The 24,475-nt window shown below is 35.2% G+C and overlaps 1 protein-coding gene across 9 annotated transcripts in view; it reads left to right on the top strand.

Moving 5' to 3' along the window:
* Positions 1–24,475, top strand: part of DMD (dystrophin) — a 978,823-nt gene that overhangs the window by 703,242 nt on the left and 251,106 nt on the right. For all 9 annotated transcript variants that reach the window (XM_066314017.1, XM_066314023.1, XM_066314021.1 and 6 more), the window contains 2 exons: positions 9,331–9,542; positions 16,524–16,678. In XM_066314017.1, coding sequence (XP_066170114.1) covers positions 9,331–9,542; positions 16,524–16,678 — 367 coding nt within the window. The remainder of the gene's footprint in view (positions 1–9,330; positions 9,543–16,523; positions 16,679–24,475) is intronic.

The following is a 24,475-nucleotide window of genomic DNA, read 5'->3' as shown; positions in this document are numbered from 1 at the left end:
ACTACAGAAATTAATGCGCTTTTTTTTCTCTATTCAGTTCTTTGAAAACTTTCTTTGAAAACTTTAAACAGAAACAATTGGATTACCTACACATTCACTCATCTAGTTAATCAGATTAGTGTTAATCCTGTGGCTTTAGTTTGGATACTTCCCATCAGTCTAAATATCATTTCTAAATCTAATGTAAGTCTTCATAATAATATTATGAATATTTAAGAAAATAGCTAAATTCAATAATGCAGTACATATTCTCTACATGCAACAAAGGAAAGAGAATAAATCAAACTTTTCAAGAGGTGATTAAATCACTCCAGCAAGGAATACCTCTGTTGGTTTTTTTTCAGTTAGTGCAATGTTACAGTGAAGTTATACTTTTATATCATCCAAATGTTAGAGTTTCTATAGAAAAAGATAATTTTTTAACTTCTAAGGGCATGTCCATGTGTTTCTTGCTTCTGGGGTCATGGAAGAATCACTGCTGACTCTGCATTCTGCCAGAGTAGTGGGATTTTAATTTTTTCTATCCATTTCTCCATGAATGTCCTGTTCTTCAGGATCTGGTGACAACAGAGGTATCTAAAGCTCATTCTTTATTCTGTCCATCTCCCTTGTCAATAGTTTGTGTCTATGCGGGTGCATATGTTTGTTTCTGTAGGTTTCTAGCAAAACTACACTTAGATTTGCTACCTCTTTAATACTAAATCCAAAAAAGCCATACATCTCTTTAGGGTAAATGTTCATTTCTCACATCAGAATTTTACAGATTGTATGACATTTTAAAATGCAAAGCAAATGGTCTGCCACATTTTGCATACCATGATCTGTTCCTTTTCTCATTTAGCCAAAAAAATTATCGTGAAAACTTCATTTGAAAGGTGATAGATGTTATATACATGAATTCTTCTGTAAAAAGTTGAGAAACTTCTGAATGTTTTCTGAGGGACCTGTTTTCCGAATACTGAACTCTTGCATGCCCTTCTCAGTGCTCAGTCATAGAAGTTACTTTTTCTTGGTGTCAGAAACTAATTTCTTTAGATGTGCTACCAGCTTAGTCTGGTCTCTAACTCCCACTCTCTATAGCAAGGTATAAAGCATGCTTAACAGTGTTGAAGAATTATTCACTTGGTGCTTAGCAGAAACCACTTGACAGTTTTCAATTCAGTCTGTTTGATCTGACACTTCCAAAGGAACAGAGTGACCTTCATTAGTTTGAACATATGGAAGTGATTCTTAGATAAAAGAAAATAAGCTCTGCCCTAGTGAAACAAAACAAAATTAAATCAGACTTGCAATAGTTGGAAATAATTACTCCCCAAAAGTATCAAACTACAAAATAAGATTATGACTCTGTGTGTTTAAAAAAAACCAGACACATCTAAATCTGTTGAAATCTCTTGTTGCCTGTCCTTCTTAAGCTCTGAGAGGGCAAGGAAAATAATGTTCTTCCCCTCTGGACTTTCATGCCTTGGTGTGTCAGATGCATTTTCATTGCTCTTCATGACCCCCAAAAGACAGCTTAAAAGCTCTAAGTGCTTCTTCTTCCTGATTTCTTTTGCAATAGCTTTTATTTGCTCATAGAAACTATGATATTGCACGATAGTATAGATGATTGCAGCTCATTCCTTTTCCCAGATATTATTTATTCACTTGTTTAAATGCAGCTTAGTTTGAGTATATACTTTGTTTTGCCTAATTTTCTCAAAGAATAAGCTTATAAAAATCTGCCATTATGTGTTAAGATAGTTTATTAAAAGGACTAATATTTCTATAAATACCATAATATATTAATGGTGCATAAAAACTACATGTGACATCTTACTGGTGTAAATGGCAGACTTTACATTAGGGTAGATATTCTACATTGCCACCCGACCATTACTTTGGGATTTATTGGCTAAATCTTCTCATCATTTTATTGACCACTGGTGCATAAAATAGATGACACATTATTAGGGTTTCTCCTTATGTACGTTAAAGTTTTGCCATGAGTTTCTAAGTTCATGGTTTAAGAAATATGACTTTTATAAGGCATTGGAAAAGGTCAAGAGAAATGCTTCTCCACAAGGAAAGATGAAGGACAGCTGAAGTATAAATCACCACCCGAGCAGGCTGGCTCCAGCTGTTCTCTGCTGGGTGCTGTGTCCTGTCCAGATCCATAATGTCACAGGCAGCAACTTAGGTGATAACTGTTCCTGTAACTCCTTAAGTACTTCAGCAATTAAAAAAGAAATGTTTTAAACTTGTCCTCACTTGCCTCTGTATCTACCATCCAGACATTCTCCCTAGGCCATTCTCTCACAGATTCAGATTGTTCACAAGAGCAGAGACAGCATCCTTTTGTCAAGGGATGTTGTATGATAGGCTTTATCAAAGTGATTCCTCTTTGGAAAATAAGACTCAAGACAGACACCTCCTGTTCTGGAAGGCATCAGAAGAAAAAGTAGAGCGCTCGCAGAAAGAAATAATTGAAAAAAATGGAGAATTTTAAATAAATCCTTTCCTAGTAAAAAATAAAAAGTGTTTTGCCTTTTTTTTAGAAAAATACAATAATACAAAGCAAGCAAATCGCAAGATAAGATGAAGTTCAAGCGATATTTTAGCTGTGATTCCATTTATGTTGTTTATAGAAAACTGAGCCAAAATTGAATTTAGTGCATGATTGCTATTCTTTCAGAATGGTCTTGTAACCCTATAAAAACATCTTTTTTGTCACAATTTGTTTATCCCTAATATATGAAAGATTATACTGATTAGTGGAAGAAAGAGAAAGCTATAAAAAAGCTGCAATAACTTAGAATATTTTTGTTTAGATCCATATTTTCTAGTTTCTCCATCATGCCTCTCATAAATCTGCTCACTTAAAACTCTGAGGAGTGGGAAAAACTGGAGTGTTGTACAGCTGCAAAAGTTCAACTAAACTAAATATAATATAGATAGTATAGTAGATTAGTAAAAAGCAAATTAAGTAAAATGAAATACATAACAATCAACTATCCAGAACATTCATAAGAAAGTATAATATTGGGCAGCAATTCAAACAAAAATTAATCCGACCTGAAAATCAGTGCATCAGCAGCTTTGGTAACATGGATTAATGCTGTCTGTAACTCTGCTGTTCTCCAGTTACATTCTGCGCAGATCAGATTGTATTAGTCCCTTTAGACTTCAAATCTATGAAAATACAGTGAAAAAAATGCTTTTATAGGAAAATGTCAATATATTGACAATAATGCTTTTGAGAAGAAATGTCCTACGGTGCAAAATTAGTGTAGTTTGTGTAATGTGTTGGACAAGGAAAGTAGAGGATTTCTACTTCACAAATTCTGTTGCTATTCAAAAACTAACTCACTTTTTGGGGGGTATACTGGATTCAATGGACTTAACAAATGGGCATACAATGAATACTTTTTTAATCTTTACATAAGCAAAGTAGATAATATGTATGTTCTTTGCATAGGCTAAATAGGTAATATGTATTTTCATATTTGCATAGGCTAAATAGGTAATATGTAATATGTACATTGTTTCTCCTGTGACTGATAGCTTCCTCTCAGACTCCTTTTCTGTTGTTTCCTTTGTGGTTATATGATAAACAGCAGAGAGTCAACTCTCTTACTAAAGCTGTATTTGTCAATAAGATAAATTGATAAAATGGCATGAAAATTTACAAAAGAAAAATAAATTAGTTTTTGTTTGTTTCCTTATAATGAGTGACATATGAAAATAAACTATAAAAAATTTTTGTTAATAAACAAAACTGAATCTTAAGGATGCAATCTTCTTCATTCTCCTTCACTGTATTCTTTCCTCAATATATGAAATTAATGATAACCAGATTGAAGAATACCTGTCTTTTGTCTGATTACTTCAGATGCTGCTTTCTACTTTGTTGTTGCTTATAGTAACTTCATTTGAGCAGAATTTCTTTTTTTTTTTTTTTCATTTTAGTATATAATCACTATTGATCAGCAAGGAAATAGTACAGACAGAAAAAAAGAAATTGAATAGCATCCTTGAAATTACATACTGGCAGGATCTCACCATGCCTGAAGTTACTCATTTGGGGGAGTTTGGGAGTGGTTGGAGCTATGCTGGGACACTCTCCAGTAAGCAAGCACAAAAGTTGTGTAGTTGAAGTGCAATGGGGGCTTCTGGTGGAGCATTATGATTGGGAAATGGATGGGGATTGGTTTTCATTTCAGGAAAATAACTTGTTGTATATATTTGTCTTTCTGATACACAGTTTAGATTTGTCAAATATTTTTGTGGCTTTATATTCACATAAAACCAGTTACTAGTAATGCACGTGGCCACATGCATTAATAAAATATTTCTTTTCATTAAGACTGTAAAGAAAATTCTGACCTGATTTTTCCAGATTGCCCCTCTGCAGTCAGTAAAAACTTCTTGAGATAATTGTTAATACTGATTCTTACAATAAAGATATTGTGCTGTTGTCAAATTTAGGCTAAGGAAGGAAAGGAAGAAAATGGGATACAACAGGGACATGATACACTAAGAAATCAGACACTGGGCTTTGAAATGTAGAAGGCAGAAGCAGCTGTAAATAACCATGTGAAATGAGATGCTTCAGTAACTACTCAACTATGGGGAAAAAAAATTACTTTTGTCATTGTTACTAATTATTTAAAATTCCTGTGCTTCAGTCATAGTAATAATATACATGGAGCCATTGTTGTGTCTGTCTGGGTGTTTCCAATGTGTAGTTGTCACAGTGTGCAGAACAATGGTATGCAAAACATAAAGATTAGAGAGTCATTTCAATAATACACTATCATAATGAAGAGTGTAGTAAGGACAGTTACATTTTTTTTTTCTGGTAAAACTTTTTTTGTTAGTCATATTAGATGTTCTTCCTTAACTTTCAGGTCCTTTTTTGCATCCCCGCAATAGCTTTTGGTCCGCTTTTTTTTCATATATATATATATATATATATATATATATATATATATATAATTTGTTGAATATTATTTATTGAGGGCCTTAAATTCAAGGTAGTAAATTTAAAAAAAATTAAATTAAAAAAATATTTTCTTTAGCTTTTCAAAACTTGTGCAAATTTATTTTTTTGGAACAATTCCTCCACATGCCATTGGTTCTTTTATTTTTCTGGGTTTGGTTCTAGGCCTATCTTCCTCATTCCAGGTAAGGAATGATAAGGGTAATATAATATAATCCAGGTAAGGGTGATAAAACTTTACAAGAAATTGATTTTCCCTATGCTGAGCCCTTTAACCTCAGCCAGCAGCCAAGCTCCACACAGTCACTCACTCACTTTCCCCAGCAGCAGGATCATGGAGAGAATCAGAAGGTCAAAATGGGAAAACTCTGAGATAAAGACAGTTTAACAGGGAAAGAAAAGCCACGCACACAAGCAGAGTAAAACAAGGAACTAATTCAGTGCTTCCCATGGCTGGGCAGATGTTCAGACATCCCAGGAGAGCAGGGTTCCATCACAGGTAATGGGGACTTGGGAAGACAAACTCCCTCACTTCAAACATGCTTCCCTTGCTCTTTCTTTCCCCCACTTTATATACAGAGCATGATGTCACACGATCTGGAAGATCCCTGTGGTCATTTGGGTCACCTGTCCCAGTTCTGTCTCCTCCCAGCCTCCCATACACAGCAGTCTCCTCACCAGTGTGGCAGCACAAGAAGCAGGAAAGGCCTTGGCACTGTGTAATAGCAAAAACATCTACCCAGAAATAACAAAAACATCTCTGTGTTATCAACCCTATGTTCAGCACTAATCCAAAACACAGCCCCATGTTAGCCACTGGAAAGAAATGTAACTATCCCAGCTAAACCCAGCTCAGTCCTAAATATACTCATGGTGACGTTAAGGATTTTATAAAGTCTTGACAGCAGAAATAGCTTTTGTAAAAGCTGTGGTCAGAGTGTCAGCCTGAAAGAATTTTGGACCGAGATTCCTCACTGCTGTCTTATAAAACACCCTTAAATATATTGATAAACCTATTCTCAGTAGTACCCAGTCAGAAAAAGCTTTTTATGTGTTCAGTACCCTTGCACAAACCATCTATGGTGTTCACAACTTAAAAATTGTTTACTACTGTCCAGCATGATCTAATAACAGTTCTCTCACCGTTCTCATCTGCAATCAGTAACTCATTAGCTTCAGCTTAAGGGGTTCCTGGGTTCCTGGGGTCAATTCTAAAACAAAATGCACACAAATTACATTTTCTGAACTTTTTTGTTTGGCATAAATCAGTAAGTGACATATACCTTTCCTTCTGTGGGAAACATTCTACAAAAGAGTGAACATGAACAAAATACATCTTAAAGAGACACTGATTTATGCTGTGGTCTTCATTTTGGAAGTGAACCTCATATTTTAAGTTTTAGAGCCTTGGAGTTTTTGTTATTCGAAAGATCAAATGGTAGCATCATTTAGAAATTGCAAATGTATAGTAATGAAGGGATTTTTACGCTGCATTAAATTTAGTGATGTTGTCTTCATTATAAAGGCCTCTCTAATATATCATTTATATATATTTTTTATCTTAAATAGTGCTGCACTTTTTGTTATACTCTACCTTAGAAAAACCAGATTAATTATGTAGATATCATGTGTGTGGTGTGTCTAACTACAAGCAAAGTACTTTGTTAATTGGGTTTGGTCACTCATTAGTGCAAGGAAACAACATTTTCTGTGGGTTTTTGTTTGTTCGTTTGTTGGTTTGGTTTGGGGTGGTTTTTTTTTTTTTTTTTGGTTGTTTGTTTAGGGTTTTTGTTTGTTTGGGGGTTTTGGAGTTTTTGTTGTTTGTTTGTTTGTTTGGGGGTGGTGGTTTTGGGGTGGGGTGTTTTTGAGTTTTGTTTTATTTTGTTTTGTTTTTTGTTTTGTTTTGTTGAGATTGCCTACTAACTCCTGAACTCTTCAATTCTAGTCTGTAATAAAGCAAAAGTAAATATAGATAGATAGATAGATAGATAGATAGATAGATAGATAGATAGATAGATAGATAGATAGATAGACGTTATTTTGTTGAGGGAGCTAAGCCAAGTATTTTCACAGGGAAATGGGAAATATGGGAAATGTTTTTCATAACTTTGGAGCTTGTGCATTCATAGTCACTTGTGTAAATGGGCTCCTGGGGTATCCTGAATGCAGTTTTCATTATACAGCTTCACTGTCCTCTTGGGTGGGAGAACTGGTCATCATGGAATCCCAGGACTGTGGTGTCTGATGAGAAACTCAGTCTTGCTGCAAAAAGCACAGTCCCTGGAGGAGGACTGCTAAATATCTTACTTACATACAAACCTCATGAGACATTATGGAACCAATACATCTATAAATATTTTGATTTTTTTGGTGATAAGAAATATCATCATTTCTTATTCAAAGCAGCTCTTATGAAAAATTGATATAACTGAAGATCCAGCTTTCCTTTGAAGCAGAGGGTTTTCATTCATAGCTTAATGCTCTCACTCCTGCCAAAAACAAAAACAAAAACAAAAACAAAAACAAACAAAAAAATCAACCCACAAACAAAAAACCACACCCCTCCCCAAACTACACTCACCAAGAAGGAAACTTATAAGAAAACAAAAATGGATGGGGTTTTTGTAGTTTGTGTTTTCTTTTCCATGGACACAAACAAGCTGTTGTACTTCTGTCTGCAATGTACCAAAATCTCCAGTTTGCCAGGAATCAGAAGATACGAATGTCTCAGGGTCAAAAGGGGAAGGAGTTCAAGTAATGATTTGCAAGGAGTAGGTGGCAGCTATTGCCAGTGACACTGTGGAAGGTGTTTAGGCAATCTTTGTCCCTGAGCCTACAGGACAACCTTGAGCCACGAGCTGTAGCCACAGCAGGGAGATTTTTCTCAAGCAGCTCACTTCTGTTATTCGCCTTTCCTGAAGTCTACAGCGTCGTTGTTGTTTCAAGTGTACTCTAAAGCTTACATCAGAAATCCTCACCCAGAGAGGGTGCAGAAATGAGTTGTTTTGTGACATGAGTATACAGGTTCCTAAAATGAGGGGTTGGATTTACTTCAGTTCAAATTTAAGCATTTAAGCCTTAGGCTACCTTTGCTGTGCTCTGATGGTGCTTTATTTGTTTCCGTTCTGTTTCTTCAGTTCCTTTTGCTTTTCCTTTGACTTAAACATGCTGCTGTGTGTGCTTACTCAGTTTTTCTCCCTAGGCTTCAGCAGGGAATGCTGAAAGGTTTTCTCCTCTCTCTCTAAACCTCAGCTGAGTCCCTGGAAAGATCTTTATCCTTTCTTCTGGAAGAAGGAGAAGCACTGATAGGTAGAAGTCTCTTTTCCCTGCTGAAGCATTTCTTATCCAGGTCTTCAGGCTGTACCATTCTGAAATCAGCCTTGCAGTGAGAGATGCAGTGTTGGAACTACCAGTTGATGAATATTTCAATTGTTATCTGATTACTCTAGGAATCTCAGTTCCCTTCCCTAGAAGGCCTGTGAATTTGCAATGTAGTGAAGAAGTCTTCAAGAAAATACTGAGAATTTATTTTTGTGCTGACTAATCTCTGGGAATTATGTATAAATATACATATACGTATATATGAATGAAATGCTTTTTCCTTCATGCACTGCACAGATTTTATCGTTTGTGGAATTTGGATTTTTTGTTTATATTGTGTCAAGGTTCAGCTGCTTGGACAACTCTGTCTATTGGTGTTTTTATGCTACTATGGATGAGCTTGGTGCTGGATGTTAGCCAACATTTATTATCAGTGATTTTAGTGATGCTTAAGTTTCCAGAAATCACATTTCTTTCAAATAGGGGATAAAGTTCATTGTTATTCTGTGTTTAACATGAACATATGAGAAAGTTATTTAGCCTTTGCAGTTTGTTAATATTTCCCGTAATGTAATAAGAAAGTACAACCATTAATTATATCTTGCAATAAATCTTTAACTAATATTACTCTAGTCCCTAAAGGACTTGTTCTTCAGAAAATCCTTGTATTGGTTTGTTAAGAATGAAGGATTATTGCAGATATTTTTTTCTCAAATGCTGTCCCATTTCATAGGGGTTTTTGAGGCATGAACCTGTCATTTCTTGCTACATATGCATTGAAACACATACTGTGTGTCACAACGCCATACTGTGTGACCCATTACAGTTTATCTGTTCTTTTTTGTTAAACTAAACTTTGATGCAATTTCAGTTTACACATACCGAAGTTTCCTGATATGGTTAGTTCCAGAAAGATTTTAATGTAACTCTTCCTCCCTTTAAAAAACAGAGTTGAAAAAACAAACAAATAAACAAAACCCCACAACCTTTTGAGTAGTTCAGCTTTTGTTTCATTTGTGTTTCACCAGTTGAAAAGATACAGAGCCAGTGGGATGAAGTGCACGGATACCTCCAAAGCCGGAGACAGCAGCTCCAAGAGATGCTGAAGGATTCAACGCAGTGGCTGGAAGCTAAACGAGAAGCTGAGCAGGTCCTTGAACAAGCAAAAGCCAAGCTCGAGTCATGGAAAGAAATTTCCTACACCGTGGAAGCTTTGAAAAAGCAAAACACAGAACTTAAGGTCACTACTGAATGTTAAAATATTTCCATTTGAGTTAATGAAGTCATTAAAGAAAATGCCCTTTAGCTGTTGTCCTCTAACCGTGGGCAGTGAACATTGCAAAAAATCTTCCACAGCAAATTAGAAAGAAATTAACCTGCAAAGTCTAAAATATGTGTCACATATTCCTTGAATTTGAAATTGGTCTTAACGGGCATAAAAAATAGCTGGTGGGTATTGCAGGAGGAATACCTTCCATTTTAGCACAAGTATTTCCCATCTGTTCAACAACAGCCTCAGAGCACTGGTACTGCAGACTGGGAACTCCTGTAGTATTGGTAGGGCTGTCTGTGATTCTCTGCACTGCTAATGAAGCTGTGTTGGTTTTTATGGAAGTAGTTGAGAAAAGAGGAAAAAATCCCAGCTGTAGCAATCTAAATGGATGTATTTTGGAAATCAAGCATTTTAGATTTGCCACAAGATAATCTCACCAGCTTCAACCTCAACAGGGTTATTAACTGAAAAAAAAACCACCCTGGAATGGCTGCTCTTGTCATTTTAGCATGCTTTTTGCATTGTTGAACACATTATGGTGCTTAAATGTGTTAACTTATATAGCTGAGCTGTACCTCAGTTAGAAAAGATTCTCTGTTGCATCAGTTTTTAAATTTCTTGTAATGGAAACAGTCATACTTTGGTGACATTCTTCATGACTAAATTTTGAGAACAGCTGTTTGAGATGGATAATATCTCATTTTCTAGTTGGGGAAAACCAAGATTGAAACCAACCAATCAATCAGCTTTTTAAGGTGACTCCTGCCTCTATGGGAAAAGTTACATAAGTATTTTGAGATATATTCTCCTCTCCTGCCCCCCAGATTTTTGTAGGTTGTTTTTTTTTTTTAATTTTAATTCTACCACTTAATTTTTGGTTAAAGTTTGTGTACTTAGAGCAGTCCTATTTACACAGCTGAATATAATGAACTGCTGTGAAAAGTTTGTGGGGTAAGGTCCTCATCAACTGTTTGTTGCCAGGGAAAATATATGTATGACTTCATGACTGGTTCAGTTATCTCCATCATCAGTTAGTTATTGCATTTAGAAGTAAATGCAAAATCTGTTGATGTTTTTGCCTTTTTTTTTTTTTTTTTTTTTTTCTTTCTTTCTTTCTTTTGCTTGCCTGTAAGAAGCATAAAAATGTTCATCAGCCCATTGTTTTAGGGCTGAGCTGAGGTTAGATTTTCTCATTTAAGATTGTACCGAAAGGGTCATTGCTTGGGAAGGGTAGATTATGGTAAACAAGGGCAATCAGTCACTAATGTATTGGAAAGTGTTATAGATCATGTGTAGTACTGTCATTCAGCATAGAGGACTCCCATTTGTCACTGTCTTCCTGCAGAGATACAGTCCTGGCTTCTGCCCAGTGTTTGTTTAAAAAAAAAAGGAAAACTTCAACATAGTCAATGCCTCAGCTCTGCAAAGACTCAATTAACAAAAAAACAGTTCTGTGTAAACACTGTCTTATGTCATAGTATTGGAGTGTTTCATGTTCTGAAAACAAATTACTTAACTAGGAAAATAATTGAAAATATTGCTTTAGAAATGGATTTTTTGTCCACTTTTTTTACAAGAGTATGTGAAGTTCAGATGAGCTCCATCTAAGAGTCTATGCTTTATGAAAAAAAATTATGAGGTTTTTTGGATCAACATTATCCATGGAGAGAAATAAGAACATGCCATCCTTCTCCACCCCCAGAGCTTTAAAGAAAGAATAATAATATACTTATTCACAAAATGCATCTCTACCTATAAACAGAGTTTGTGAATGGAGACCTGCAGATTCTTTTGCCTCTTGCTTTAGAAGCCCTTGGGCTGTCTGTATCCTCAGCCATTTCCACCAGCCTGCATCCAATGAGATGGATGTGTTGTGTCAAGCTACAGACATTAACCTGTAATTTTAATTTCAGCATCTCAGCTAGTCCATCTCAATTTATGTCCTCCTGATAATAGGTACATCAAAAAGCTCTACTCTTCTGGAGTCGTTAACTTGCATTTATTTGGTTTTGTCTATCCTTTCTTTCTTAAATGTAGAATTTCTCTGTCTTAGAGAATGGGGAGTAGGAGGGGTGAGGAAATTTATTTTCTCATTCTTCCTTCCCCTTTTTGGGTTTCTTCTATTCCAGCCTTCCTAGAGGAATTATCTTTGTCTGCCAGTAATTCCTATTGTGTCAAATCCTTCATCAAAGTTTCTCAGATGTGACAGCATCAGCTGTTATGTTCATGCTTGAAATAAGGGGTCATGAAGTCTAAAGAAAATTAAAAGGTTTTTTTGAGTTAGCAGCTTTATGTTTCTGCTGTACAGTATTATCTAAACTGAAGGACCTAGAAATACATCAAGTTCTCAAAATAAATGCTTTCCAGGCTTCTGTGCCAAACACATATATTTTGATGCTGTCCCCTGAAGATGTAGAGTAAGTAGGCTGTCTTTTGGCTTGCTGTTACATTGATGAAGAGGAAGCTGTAATTTCTATTCATTTGCTTTGAGGGAAAGAGAGAGGTCAGTGCGAGATGTAATAAATTCTTCAGACTTATTAATTTTGTCAGCTTTGTACCTCAGCATATCTTGGTGTGAGGAAGTAGTCAGAAAGTGTTCTGATTTGCTTGTTAATATTGTAGGTCTGCCTAAAGACAGCTGAGTCCATGTGTAAGTTCTCTTCTACTCTAGGGGAATTTTTAATCAGTGCTTTTGTTAATGCATTTCTGTTAGGGCATCCTAATACATGAGTGCATGGTAAACTCAGCAATACCAATCTCTTCTTCTTTTTTTTTTTACAATGCTAGCTTAAAAAAAAAAATCTAAAACTTGCTTGTATTTGGCCATTAATGTTTTTAAGAGAATTCAAAAATTTTGTTTCTGACACTTAAAGATAAAATAACCAGGTACTATAGCTAATAATTAAAAATATTATTAATTTGAATCAGAAATTAATTCAAATTAATTTGCTGAGAATTGCAGCATTTTTTTTCATTCAGTTTTTTTAAGTGGGTATTCAAGTACTAAGCTGATGTTAGGTGTGGGGAACCAGAATATGGCAATCTGGCCAATGAGAGGCCTTACCCATTAAGCCCTGGTTTTTATTGTTCATTAAACGATGACTGCAGATGGTTAACTCAGCAGGCTGAAGGTTATAGATGTATAAATAGTACACAATCACACCTCAGCTCCTTGCATCTCCACGTCATTAGAACATAATCTAGTGTAAAACTGGCCTTTGCTTAATAAGATACTGAGCTTCTGATTAAAAGAGCAGAAAAAAAAAATAACAACCCACCAAAAGCCCAAACCACACAAAACTGCTAGGATTACCTGTTTACTCCTTGGCTCCTTACTTTGGTGGGAGCTAGTGAGACATTTTTTCTCCTTCTGTACAACTTCATCTGGGATAGACAAAGTGAGGAAGAGGAAGGATGGAGGCATTTCATTCCTTTCCTTCATTGACTTCTTATTTCTTCATCTAAACAGGAAATAACAGCCTGATTACATCCCTGCCCTGTTGGGACTCAAAAGCCCAGGCAGCCTTCCAGTGGCGGAGCCAAGGGTGTGAACTTTATGTCCTGAATTTGTGGATAAGGCTGAGGCAGTCTTTCCTTGCCTTTGTCAGTTTCTTGCAGGGTAGTGACTTCCTAGAGACTCTTTTGGCATTCCTTGTGTACCAAGATGAAGAACAAAATCAGCATTTTGTGAGGTTTTATTATTCCAGGGACAACAGTGTACTGTGTTGATTTCAGTAGAACAATTAACAAGTTGTTATTGACAATGTTGCGAACACTGAATTAGAATTCCTTGATTAAAAAAATAAATTCTCTAAGTATATAATTAAAAAATGCTACAGATATACAGAAAAAAGGACAGAAAGACAGCCTGATTTCCCAGATTTGTGATATATACACAGAACTGGATGATGTTGTACATACATATTGCTATATTTGAACTACTGTGCATCAATGATTTTGTTCCACTGGGCAATCCTGGGACAAAATAGAGTGCAGCTCTGATTTCATTATTTGTTTTTAATCAAGGGCTCTTAATTGCACATGCTTTATTCCTAATAGCATCAACTAGTGTCTTCTAATTAAAAATCAGAAATAAGTTTATACCTAAGTAACATGATAAATGCACAACCTTAATTCTTTAAGCCTTTTAATAAACTCAGCAAATTCTAGTGATAACACAGGCAAAACAAAGTGAATGCTTTAAAAAGGAATGCCAGAAAGAAATTAAGGTAATGTCGCATTTTCCTTTAAAGAAAAAAATAAATAAAAACAAATGCGGTCTCAAGAAGCTAAAGGAAGATAAAGGAGGCCTAGATATATAGAAGGGAAATGAGAGAAAAAAAGGATGCCATGAATGTAATTCTGAAGTATGTACTGCAGTCAGGACAGTTAATGGGCCTCTGGTGGGATAGACAGGTAAAACTTGTACCCATAAAATGCTGTACCCAGGTAGAACTCGTAACATTTTGTTCTCAGTGTCTGCACACAGAGCGAAGTTGAAGCGTGCACTCCTCAAAGCTGTTGAAAAATTGCACATCAATTTCCAGTAAAGCAGAAAATACAAATAGTTTCCATCACCAAAGCTCTCTATATTCATCATTCCTTTTCTGAGTGACGACCTAGTGTTGTAATGTCAGGAAGTTAATGGATTAATGCTGAATTTAATGGTGAGAACAACACTTCTGGAAATAACCTTGTAATGGATCTTCCCATATTTTATTATAAAACAGGGTTTCAAATCTTTTAGGTCAATTTTATTCACATGGGTCTGGGCAAAAAAATCTTATTTTCAAAGTAAAGTTTACAGACCATTAATTTACAGTGCAGGCAAAATGTTATGGTAACTTTTTTATATAAAGCAGTGAACAGTCAGTCTGCTGTGATTCTTTGAGTGAGAACAAAAATTACCTTCATGCCTGTGTAATTTTAAGCAAAGAGAAAGGTGGGGTAAAATAAAGATGGATAGACCTAAATGTAAAATAGATGTTTGGTATATAAGATCTACAAAACTGAAATTATAATTACTGTAGAGTTTATTTGCTATTTAGTATTTTGTATATATATTATTTTATTTATGTAAATATTTAAATTTATATATTTATTGTGTATCATTCTGGCAGGGAAGGAGCTCAATTGGCAGACTGTTTACAAAACAACCACCTGCCTGTATCTTCCTCAAAGAAACAGTAGTGTTTTCCACAAAATTATCACATCTCCTGTCTATCTTCTTACTTAGCAGAGAGAAATTTCTTTTTAAAAATTGTCTAGACAGCTTCATCTTAGGTGAGCTTAATCATAACATGTTCAGATGGTTTTCAGGATTAGGGATTTGTGAGTTCCTCCTAATGTTTGATTGGTGGAAAAAGGATCCCTTGTTCAAAGCAAGGTGCTGTAATAGTAGCTGAGGCTGTCTGGTGCACAGTAATGGAGTGATCTGTCTTCTCATGAAGGAATAGCAGAGGAAATGAGGGAATTACTTGTTTCCAGGTTTAAATTAGGGAGAGAACCTAGAGGTGCTGAAATAGCCCTTTAACAGATAAGAGTTTGGGGAAAAATCAAATCCCTCCAAAACTCCATTTGGACTCTATTTAAAGAGCAAGTGCATTTTAGTCCCACTCTTAATCAAAACCAGTTTATAGATCTTCTGAGATTAAAATATAAATGCATGAATCATTTAACATTTATTTATTTATATTAGTATTTAGACTCTTTCACTAGGGATTACATCTAAGTTCAGCTCTATGTCTGAGTCAAAACAAGATTTCAAAAGGAATACTGCTTTGGGAGAATGAAGGGAAAAAAAGCTGTTTTTTTCTTCACAGGCATTTCCCAATGTGTGTATTAAAGCACAACAATAAAGACAGTTGAGTCTTCTGTTTGTTGTCAATAACTTCAAATGTTTACATGCAACTTGCTATTTCTATTTACAAATACAAACTGTTTTTCAACTTATATTGTTCATTTTATTGGCTAGTTGGAGTCTGTTTAGTACAAAAGTGCAAGTAGGCAATCAATTAACTTTGCTCCTTCATTTTGTTGTTACACATTATGGATTAAATACGCAGCTTCAGTGCATTCATATGGAAATTTCCTCTGAGAGAAAGACTGACAGGAAAGATGCATGGGAGCTGGCTGCTGGCTGAGTGACTGCTCTGGATTTCCTGGCTTGCTTCTGCAGTGAGGCAGCTGGCCCAGGTGGAGAGGAGAGGAGAAAGAAAGGAGAGGAGAAAGAAAGGAGAAAGTGGAGAGGAAGTGGGGAAACAAAGAATGACAAAAATTTTGAAAGCTTTTTAGTACTAAGCATAAATTAACATTGTGAAGATATGGATAGGTTTACCAGTAATATTTTGCTGTATTGAAGATTTAGTGCTGCTCCAGTAGATGGCACTAATTACATAAACAATTTGCTAAAATGAACTAAATTAAAAGTAATAATAATAAAACAAACAAACAAACAAACAAACCCCAACCTGAAAGCACAAGTACTGATTGTCCAAATCAGTATTATTTCACAGTATAAAAAAGAAAATTGTCAGAATATAAGATTGCACGATATTTTCTACCTCAGTATTCAATGTTACAAATAGTCATAATTTCCATAATGCATAATAATGCATCCATCTATTTGTGTGTCAGAAAAGAATTATCAACATTCTGATCAGTGGTTATCAATTTGAGCTGTCAGTCTTTTCCAGCATTTATAAGTTGGTTGCTTGGTCCTCTCAGAGCTTAGAAGTAGTCCTGTGGTCTTATGACTAAAAGAATTTAAGACATTTAGAAAGACTGATTTTCATTTCCAGTAAATCTAAGGATGATTTTTTTTCTTTTTTTCCTTCTCTTTATATAAACAGTATAAGTTATTCAGCTCTTTTTCTAAAAATCCTACAGTGTATATGATCATTTTATGTTGCACTGAGCATTATCCTCTCTTTCTCTTTTTTACTTCAGCAATTTTCAAAAGAAATACGACAATGGCAAATAAATGTGGATGTGGCAAATGACATGGCTCTTAAGCTGCTCCGTGATTATTCAACAGATGACACCAGAAATGTACAACTGATGACAGATAGCATTAATGCATCTTGGGCTGCCATTAACAAAAGGTAGGATATAAATCTTGCTATTAAATTTGTTGTTACTCTCCATTAATATTCATTGTCCATCTGTGGTTGGAGATTATGGAAGACCTAACTTTTGCAAATGGTGTGACTGTAGTGATCATGACTATTCTGTAGAATTTTTTGGAATTATATCTTTAGAATAGCATTTAATTATTGCAAATAAAATTCAGCTTCCTGCCAATTTCCCTCTGCTATAAACAGCTGCCAACTAACTTAAGCTGATAGGTTATATTTCAAGTATTTAAAATTATTTTGTATATCTGTACTATCTCCACATCACAATCACAATAGTGATTCTGACTCATAAACGAAATCTGGAAATGACAGACATATCCTACTGAAGCAGGTTCAAAGTAGAAATGTTATCCTGTATCTTTGAAGTAAATCTCTAGTCAAGAAAGTTTTTATTAAATCCTTGACCACATTCTTGATTACATTTTGCAGTCTTTCAGTGTTTGGTTTCGATACCAATTTCTTATTAAAAGCATTTTTTGCAGCTTGCCAACAAATTATGAATCATCCAATATGCAATCTATAAGACTATAATATATTGCAGTAAAATTTACAATAATAAAAGATTTCTAAATCATTGCCCATAAGATTAGAATTATAAAAATTATGTGGAGTTTGTTTCAATCACTATCTTGGATTAAGCTTTATAGTTTATAAGTGAAACTATAAATTAATTAGATCTTAACATGTTTTTAATTAAAGTCTGTGAACAGGGACAGAGAAATCAGTTTAGCTAAATATGCATTAAATTCAGTAGATCTTCTTGCATAATGGCAGTCACTTAAATCACTGATGACTGCAGAAATTTCATGTTACTTTTTTGTTTTGTTTGATGTTTGTATGAACAAGACTTTAGCAGCATTTTTCTGAAGCAAACTTACAACTGACTTAAGACCAGTTCAGATGACAGAAGGGATACTCTTGATGTCCACTAAAAGAAAGGCACACAATAATTTGAAAGCTTTTAATTTTTCATTAAACTGAGATTTTAGTATAAACATTCCATTTATACCTGCTTGCATTTTTTCTGTTATAGTAATAGCCACTTTAGCTTTATCAGAAGAAGCTGTATTTTCACTAAATAAAGTTTTGCTCACTGTGGCCTGAGAAGGAGGTCTGAGGGGATAGTTTATTGCTGGATGAGAAAGGCTGAGAGTCTAATGCTCAAAACCATTCCCCATGACTAGATACAACCAGCAGCTCAAAAGGATTAGATGAGGGAACCAAAGGAAAATGCTTTTGTCTGTCTTTAGAACCTCAACGTTGCTTGGTGAGAAGTCCAGGATATGTGTGTAGATGCTGTGGCTGCTCTATATTAATTGTAGCTAAAGGGTGTATTTTTAAATCTGTTAATGCCTCAGGCACAAGCCCAGATGTGTGTAATGTTGCCCAAAGGTGAGAACTGCCATTCTTGCATGGATTCTGACAAGTACTGGGCTAAGAGAGAGTACAAATTCTTCAAAACACATTCCTTGCAAGTTTCTATAAAATACACAGACATGTTAGATGAATTACTATAGTAAATATTTTATGTCTAAGAAGAGACCTGCTTAGGTGACTGAGTTGACATTTCCCTTTAAGAAGTACAAAAGAATAGGAATAAATAAGAACTGTGAAACGAGTATCCTAGTTTTTGATTGCATGATGTTGTTACATTTCTAATATATTTTTTAATTTCGTGTTTTGTAAAAGACTTTTGTAATGCTCCTCATGATTTGGGAACTCAAAAAAGAAGCATGCTGCAGACAGTAGTTGATAAGCTTCTCTAGGGGCTGGATCACATTTTTGTTGGCCTTTTGAGAGAAACTGATAAGTATGGACCTACTAAGGCATCAAGTCAGCATAAGACTTTTACTTGGAAAATTTTCTGTGCATGTAGATTTTTTTAGGTTTCTTTGAAGCACTAGTCAGGCATTTTGCTCATGCAGCAGCTCCTGACTGAGGTCCTGAAAAAATGTCCTAGATTTCTGGAGGGATTTAAAGCCATGTGGATGCGACACTTAGGGACATGATTTAGAGGTGGGTTTGGACGCACTGGAATAAGGGTTTGACTTGATGTCAGAGGTCTTTTCCAACCGATATGATTCTGTGATTCATTTGTTGAACAGCCCTGTGGAAAGAGATACTGAATTCCATGGCCTTTGGATGACTTAAATGCCAATTTGTTCTGTTTTTGTGGGGGGGGTTCGCTTTGGATTTTTTGCCCTCCTTCTATGCTTAAACTCTTCAGCTTTCAGATTATTGTATAGAGAAATAAAGAAAAGTGGAGGGTGTTATGGTTTTGGGGATCTTTTGAACTGTAAGAGAATATTTACTCGGTGAAAGGGGATGTGAATTGTTTTGTCACAGTCTTCAAGAAAGGCTACTTTCCACTCAGATATGTTTGCAATGATTTCAGATATATCTATGTGTTAATTTTATCTAGACAATGAATACTGCTCTGATGACTTGTTCACCTCACAGTGATAGTAGAAATAGACTGCAAATTATGTTCTTGACCATTTCTCCAGTATTTTACATGCAGTTCTATCACTTTTTATGTATATCTTAAGTGCCAAGAGGAAATATTCAGATGAAGATTTTGCTTTTTCTCTCTGTATTGCTGATTTAACTGGCCTAAATATTTCGTGAATATTTTCTTTTAAAAATTATATCTAAGAGTTGCTTACATTGTTTTGAACTGGTTTTCCTTAAACCAGCCATTAATATCAGAACTGTGTGTCAGTGTAAAAAAGAAGTGAAGCCTGCTTTTCCATAACCAGTTTACTAAGACAACAGGCAGGCAAGCAGTGGTAAAATTCCACTTTGCCTGTTGGTAATAGTTGCCAAGGCAAGTGCTTCAGTCATTAAGGCAACATCTGCTAGCTTGTGTTTTGTTTTGCTTAAGTAGATTTGAGGCTGATAGCTGTGTTTACCCTTTGCCTTACTGTTGTGCTTTCTAACACTGAGCTATAACCAGTACCTCTCTGCTGGCTGATGCTTGATGGTTGTTTTCTTTTTCTTTTTTTTTTTTTTCTTCTTGACCATTTTTAATTTTTGCTTTTGTTGTTGATGCTGCAAAGATGCACTAAAAAGCACATGAACTGATCACTTGGGTGAAAGCCAGACTGACTTGTAAACAAGCCTCTTCTTCTCTACAAGCATTGACTTCCCAAGAAATAGCCATATTATTTAAGCTGAAGCAATTAAAGAAAAAATTGCCTCTATTGCTTGCATTAACAAAAATAAATCTTAACAGATGAACTGGAGTTTTCTCAAGAGGGGAAAAAAGGCAATGATAGAAGCAAAAGTTAGAAATTTGCCGTATTCAAAAAAGGTTTGTTATGGTAGTATTATGTTACTTCCTCCTTTTATGTACACACACATTTTATGTGAATTACCATACAAAAACATCAACCGTTGCTTGTATTTTTCTTTTCTGTGAATCCTCTAAATGTGTTAAATATCATTAGCTTAAATATTAACCTAAAAATAGGCTTTGACCTTTCTTAAATGGAGTGTGCATTATCAAAATAATTGCATAACATACCCTTAGAATTGTTTAGGTTTCTAAAACACCACTGTGTAATAATCATCTTCAAATATTCTCATCTCCCACCAGTTCCCTTAGCCAAGCTCAATGGAGCTCAGGCCACACTGTAGGTGTTGGGAGCTTTCACTGCTCATGATGCTTTTTTGGCTCCTGAGACAATATAGAGGACACACCACAATCTAAACATAAAAATTAACTTTCTTTTCCCCACTGCAAGATATGACCAGTGAAAAATCAGTGTAAGGAGAGGCAAGGAGATGTGTCTCTAAATGTGTTTGAAAGACCTGAGGTGCCAAGTCCCATGTTAACACCAAGAATGGTGTTAATTCTCCGATGTAGCCAGTTGTATAAACACCTGGATTTTGTGTGTCAACTGGACAGTATAAAATGTAAATGGCCAAACATTTACATTTAAGGACATAAACGGTACAAAATAATGCATACCTCCTTCATATGGAAATGTATAATAAACCAGTAATTCTAAGTGTTAAACTGGTCATAACTTAGATTTGCTCTTTCAGCAGCAAACCATTCCTAATCAGCTGTTGCTTGTTATAAAGACACAAATATTGGTATGTAAACTTTACCTGTACACGAATTTTGTAAGCATGATCTTGTTACCTGCACAGAAAGAGCTAAATCATTCTGCTGGAGACAGGTTTTCTTAATATAATGTACCCGTTCTAACACTACTTTACTTTATGTCACTTGTGGAAGTAATCACATTTGCTTTACAGTTGTATTGCATTCTGGGTGAGAAAAACTGCATTTACTCAGCAGCAGCAGCAGCAGCCAGAAGTGTGAATTTTGTTGAGTTATACTGAAGATTCAAAGTTTGTTCCAGTATCTAAACTGTATCTAGGAGCCATCTCTGAAAAGCCTGTTTGCTCATTTTGGCTTGGACTGCTCAAGTAGCAAAGAATTCAGAGTCTCCTAGCACACTCATCCTTTCCCTTTCCATTCTCCTGCTGTTTTGAAGTTTGGTTCACAATTCTAAAATCTGTATAGAACCATGACTCTGAGCAGCTCCAAAAATTCTCTGTACAGGCACACTTTGTGGCCGTGGGAATCTTGTTTACTTGAGAAGTCTGTTTACACATCTGTGCCTGCAGTTGTTGTCCTGGCTATAGAGCTACATTCATGGGAGTGTGAGCAAGAAATCCTTGCAAATGCGACTTTAGATGAAGATGGAAAATGTCATTTTCTGATGTAAATTTATTTTCCCCCCTCAAAAAAAAATACTGTGATAATTTTCATTTTTATCATCATGCTGTGGTGATTTATTGATTGGTTTTCAATATACTTTTGCCAGGCTCAAAGAAAGTAGACATGAAGAGAGACTGCTTCTTTATAATGAACATGCTATGCTGAAGCTTGTTATTTACACCAGTTTAGCAGTGCATTCTAATTTAAAATTGCAAAGTCCAGTGGAAAATATTATAACTGTAGGGCAATTCTTTTGTTTTGTGTGAGATGTTTATAATACATTTATCTTTGTTGCTTGCACTATTTAAAGAAGAAATTCTCTAGTCTAGATGTTTGTCAGCTGCTGCCTTTGAGAATTTCTCTTGGTATGAAATCTTTAAGGACTTTCGTACTTTTACTTCATCAGTAAAACTGGTGACACTAAACGAAAGTGAATCTCTGCAATCTGAGGTATCACAATTGAGATTATGCCAAGGACCAAATAATTTTATATGTCAACATGTTTATTCCAAAGAACTAACTAAGTTCCAAGGAACTAACTAAGTTCCAAAGAACTCTGTTTAGTAATATTTTGAATAAAGCAGACAACGTTTTCAAAAAAACTTTTAATCTGGAACTATACTGAAAAATCTGAATTTTATAGGGGGTCCTCATGTCTTTCTTATTAGTGAAATGGACATAAGAAGCCTTTCATTTTCATGAAACTAATTTGTCAGTAAAGCACTCCAAACTTCTCAGAAGTTACTCTCCAGCAGAGTTAGCAAATTCTAAAAAAAAAAACCCTCTATATTTGCTGCTTGTGAAGAAAAATGTTAAGCCTTTTGTGTTTAGAATATAGATGTCTTTAAATTACCTAAGTGTTGTTTACCTAAAAGAGATTTAATTTTTTTTGCTGTCTTTCTTCCATTCCACCTTTATTTTAAATCCTCAGACAAGGGCTATAGAAAGGGTGGGAATGGCAAGGTTTAGATGCTTTGCTTGAAATGTCTTTTTTTTTTTTTGGTCTATGTTTTGCTTATATTATTTCTTAATATATCCATTTTTAAAAGCACACCTAAAAAACCATTTGGTGCAGACAGATTATTTCATGATAAGAGATAAAAGAGAGGTAATGTATTTGAAAGACATTCTACTAACTGCCTACAATCTCAAGCAAATATTTAGGTACAAAATATAATATCAGTCTTACCAGATTTGACATCAGTTAACAATGCTTTGGTATTTTTTCTTCGTGATATCCCTCAGAATGATGGCATTTCATCACATATAAGAAAAAAAATTGCAAAAAGAAGTAAATGAAGCTGGAGATGAACCTCATATAATCAGGAGATCTAGAAGGTCGTCTCAGCTGCTTATATTCCAGTTTTATCTCAGTTCTCCACTCAGCTGACAGCACTTTTTTGTGCAGTGCTGACATCAGATCCAAGATGAGAATTGAATTGGTGGTAGTGAATGTTTTTGGTTTAATTTTTGAGAGGATAGTCCTAGATATGCTTTCAAAATGCTGGTAGGATGCGCTGAAAAGGCAGTGTTACCCAGAATACTGTGTGATTCATCATTTCCACCTTTGTGAACGTATTTCTGTGATTTTTGAGAAAGTCTTTCACAATTATAAAAAGAAAAAGTTCTTGAGTTATTTCAGGAGGGAGTAGCATCAGTAATGCAGTATTGGACAAAAGGATCTATGGATCCTTGTGACTTCAGGGATGAGTTTCTTAAAACTTTTAGCATGAGTCTAAAGAAACTCAATTTACCCACCATTTGAATATATATATATAGTCTAGTACCTTTCTCTCTTCCAGAAAAGCAATAGATCATCTGTAGGTCAGCTACGTCCTCCCACAGACAAACAAAGATTACCTCACAGCAAAAAGTGTGTCTGTTTTTAAATTAAATGGCTGGGTTTTGTCTGTTCCACAAAGGAATTGCTCAGATTTCTACACATCATGAATTCAGCTCATTGAGAGCTTAGTTGTTTTGGATTTTAAATCACAGAATCACAGAATATTCTGAGGTGTGGTACCCATGAAGATCATCCAGTCCAGGTCCAGCTCTTAAGTGAATGGTCCATACAGGGATGGACCCCACAACCTTGGTGTTACTAGCACCATGCTCTGTTATCCAGTGTTAATGATTTAATTGTACACAATAAAAAAGGACACTTGGACTGGTATCTTGCAGTAAGGCCAGTTTCCAATAGTGTTACAAAAGTCACCAGCAGAAACTAAGCAGGAAACACGTTTAGAAGACCATTTCTTCCTGCTCAGACACTTGCTATTTCACTTTCTCTTTTTTCCTGATCTTTGATTTTTATTTTGGTCTTGATTAAAACAAAATTCTGTTTCTTTGTTTATAATTGCTGTGTGTTAAATGCTCTTTTCTCCTTTCTATTGAAAATGAGGACAGTTCAGGTGCTAAAGGGACATTCCACTGGCCAAAATCATTAAATAGTTTATGGAACAGAATTCTAAAGGGAGAGGAGTTTTGTGGTTAGACTTGAATCATAACTAAAGCTTAATGTGGGCATATCAAAGAAATGCTCTATTTCAGAAATCTTCCTCTTTTGCATATGCAGGAGATGAAGGAGGAGCAAGGTACTAAGGAAGAATAAGTTTGATTTGTGAAGAACAGAAATGTCAATTTTTGTTCTCATCTTATTTGAAAATTAAGACAAATGTGTTGTTCTTTCTCTTAAAGGTGATATTTTCTGAAGTAATTAGAAAATTTTAGGTTCTGTTTGAACAAGAACAGAAGCCAATGCTCTGTGCCTTGAAAGTCTAACCTTAAATCTATTTCCTATTAGTCTGTAGATAAATTAACAAACTATAGCAAACTGATTATTGCTCTCATCCAAAGATCATAGAACAAATGAATGTCTTTCCAGTCCCCTCAATAGACTTCTTATCAGGCTTCATGTCCTTTAAAACAAACTGAACAGAAATTAATAAAGCTGATGGACTAGGAGAGTGCCAGGAAAAGGAATTTGACCTTAGTTGTCATGTTTTGTTTGCATTGTTATTCTTGTGATA

This window comes from Sylvia atricapilla, chromosome 2 (assembly GCF_009819655.1).
Source record: "Sylvia atricapilla isolate bSylAtr1 chromosome 2, bSylAtr1.pri, whole genome shotgun sequence".
Classification (NCBI taxonomy): domain Eukaryota; kingdom Metazoa; phylum Chordata; class Aves; order Passeriformes; family Sylviidae; genus Sylvia; species Sylvia atricapilla.
The sequence above is the reverse complement of the archived record's forward strand: the minus strand, read 5'-3'. Positions and strand labels throughout refer to the sequence as shown.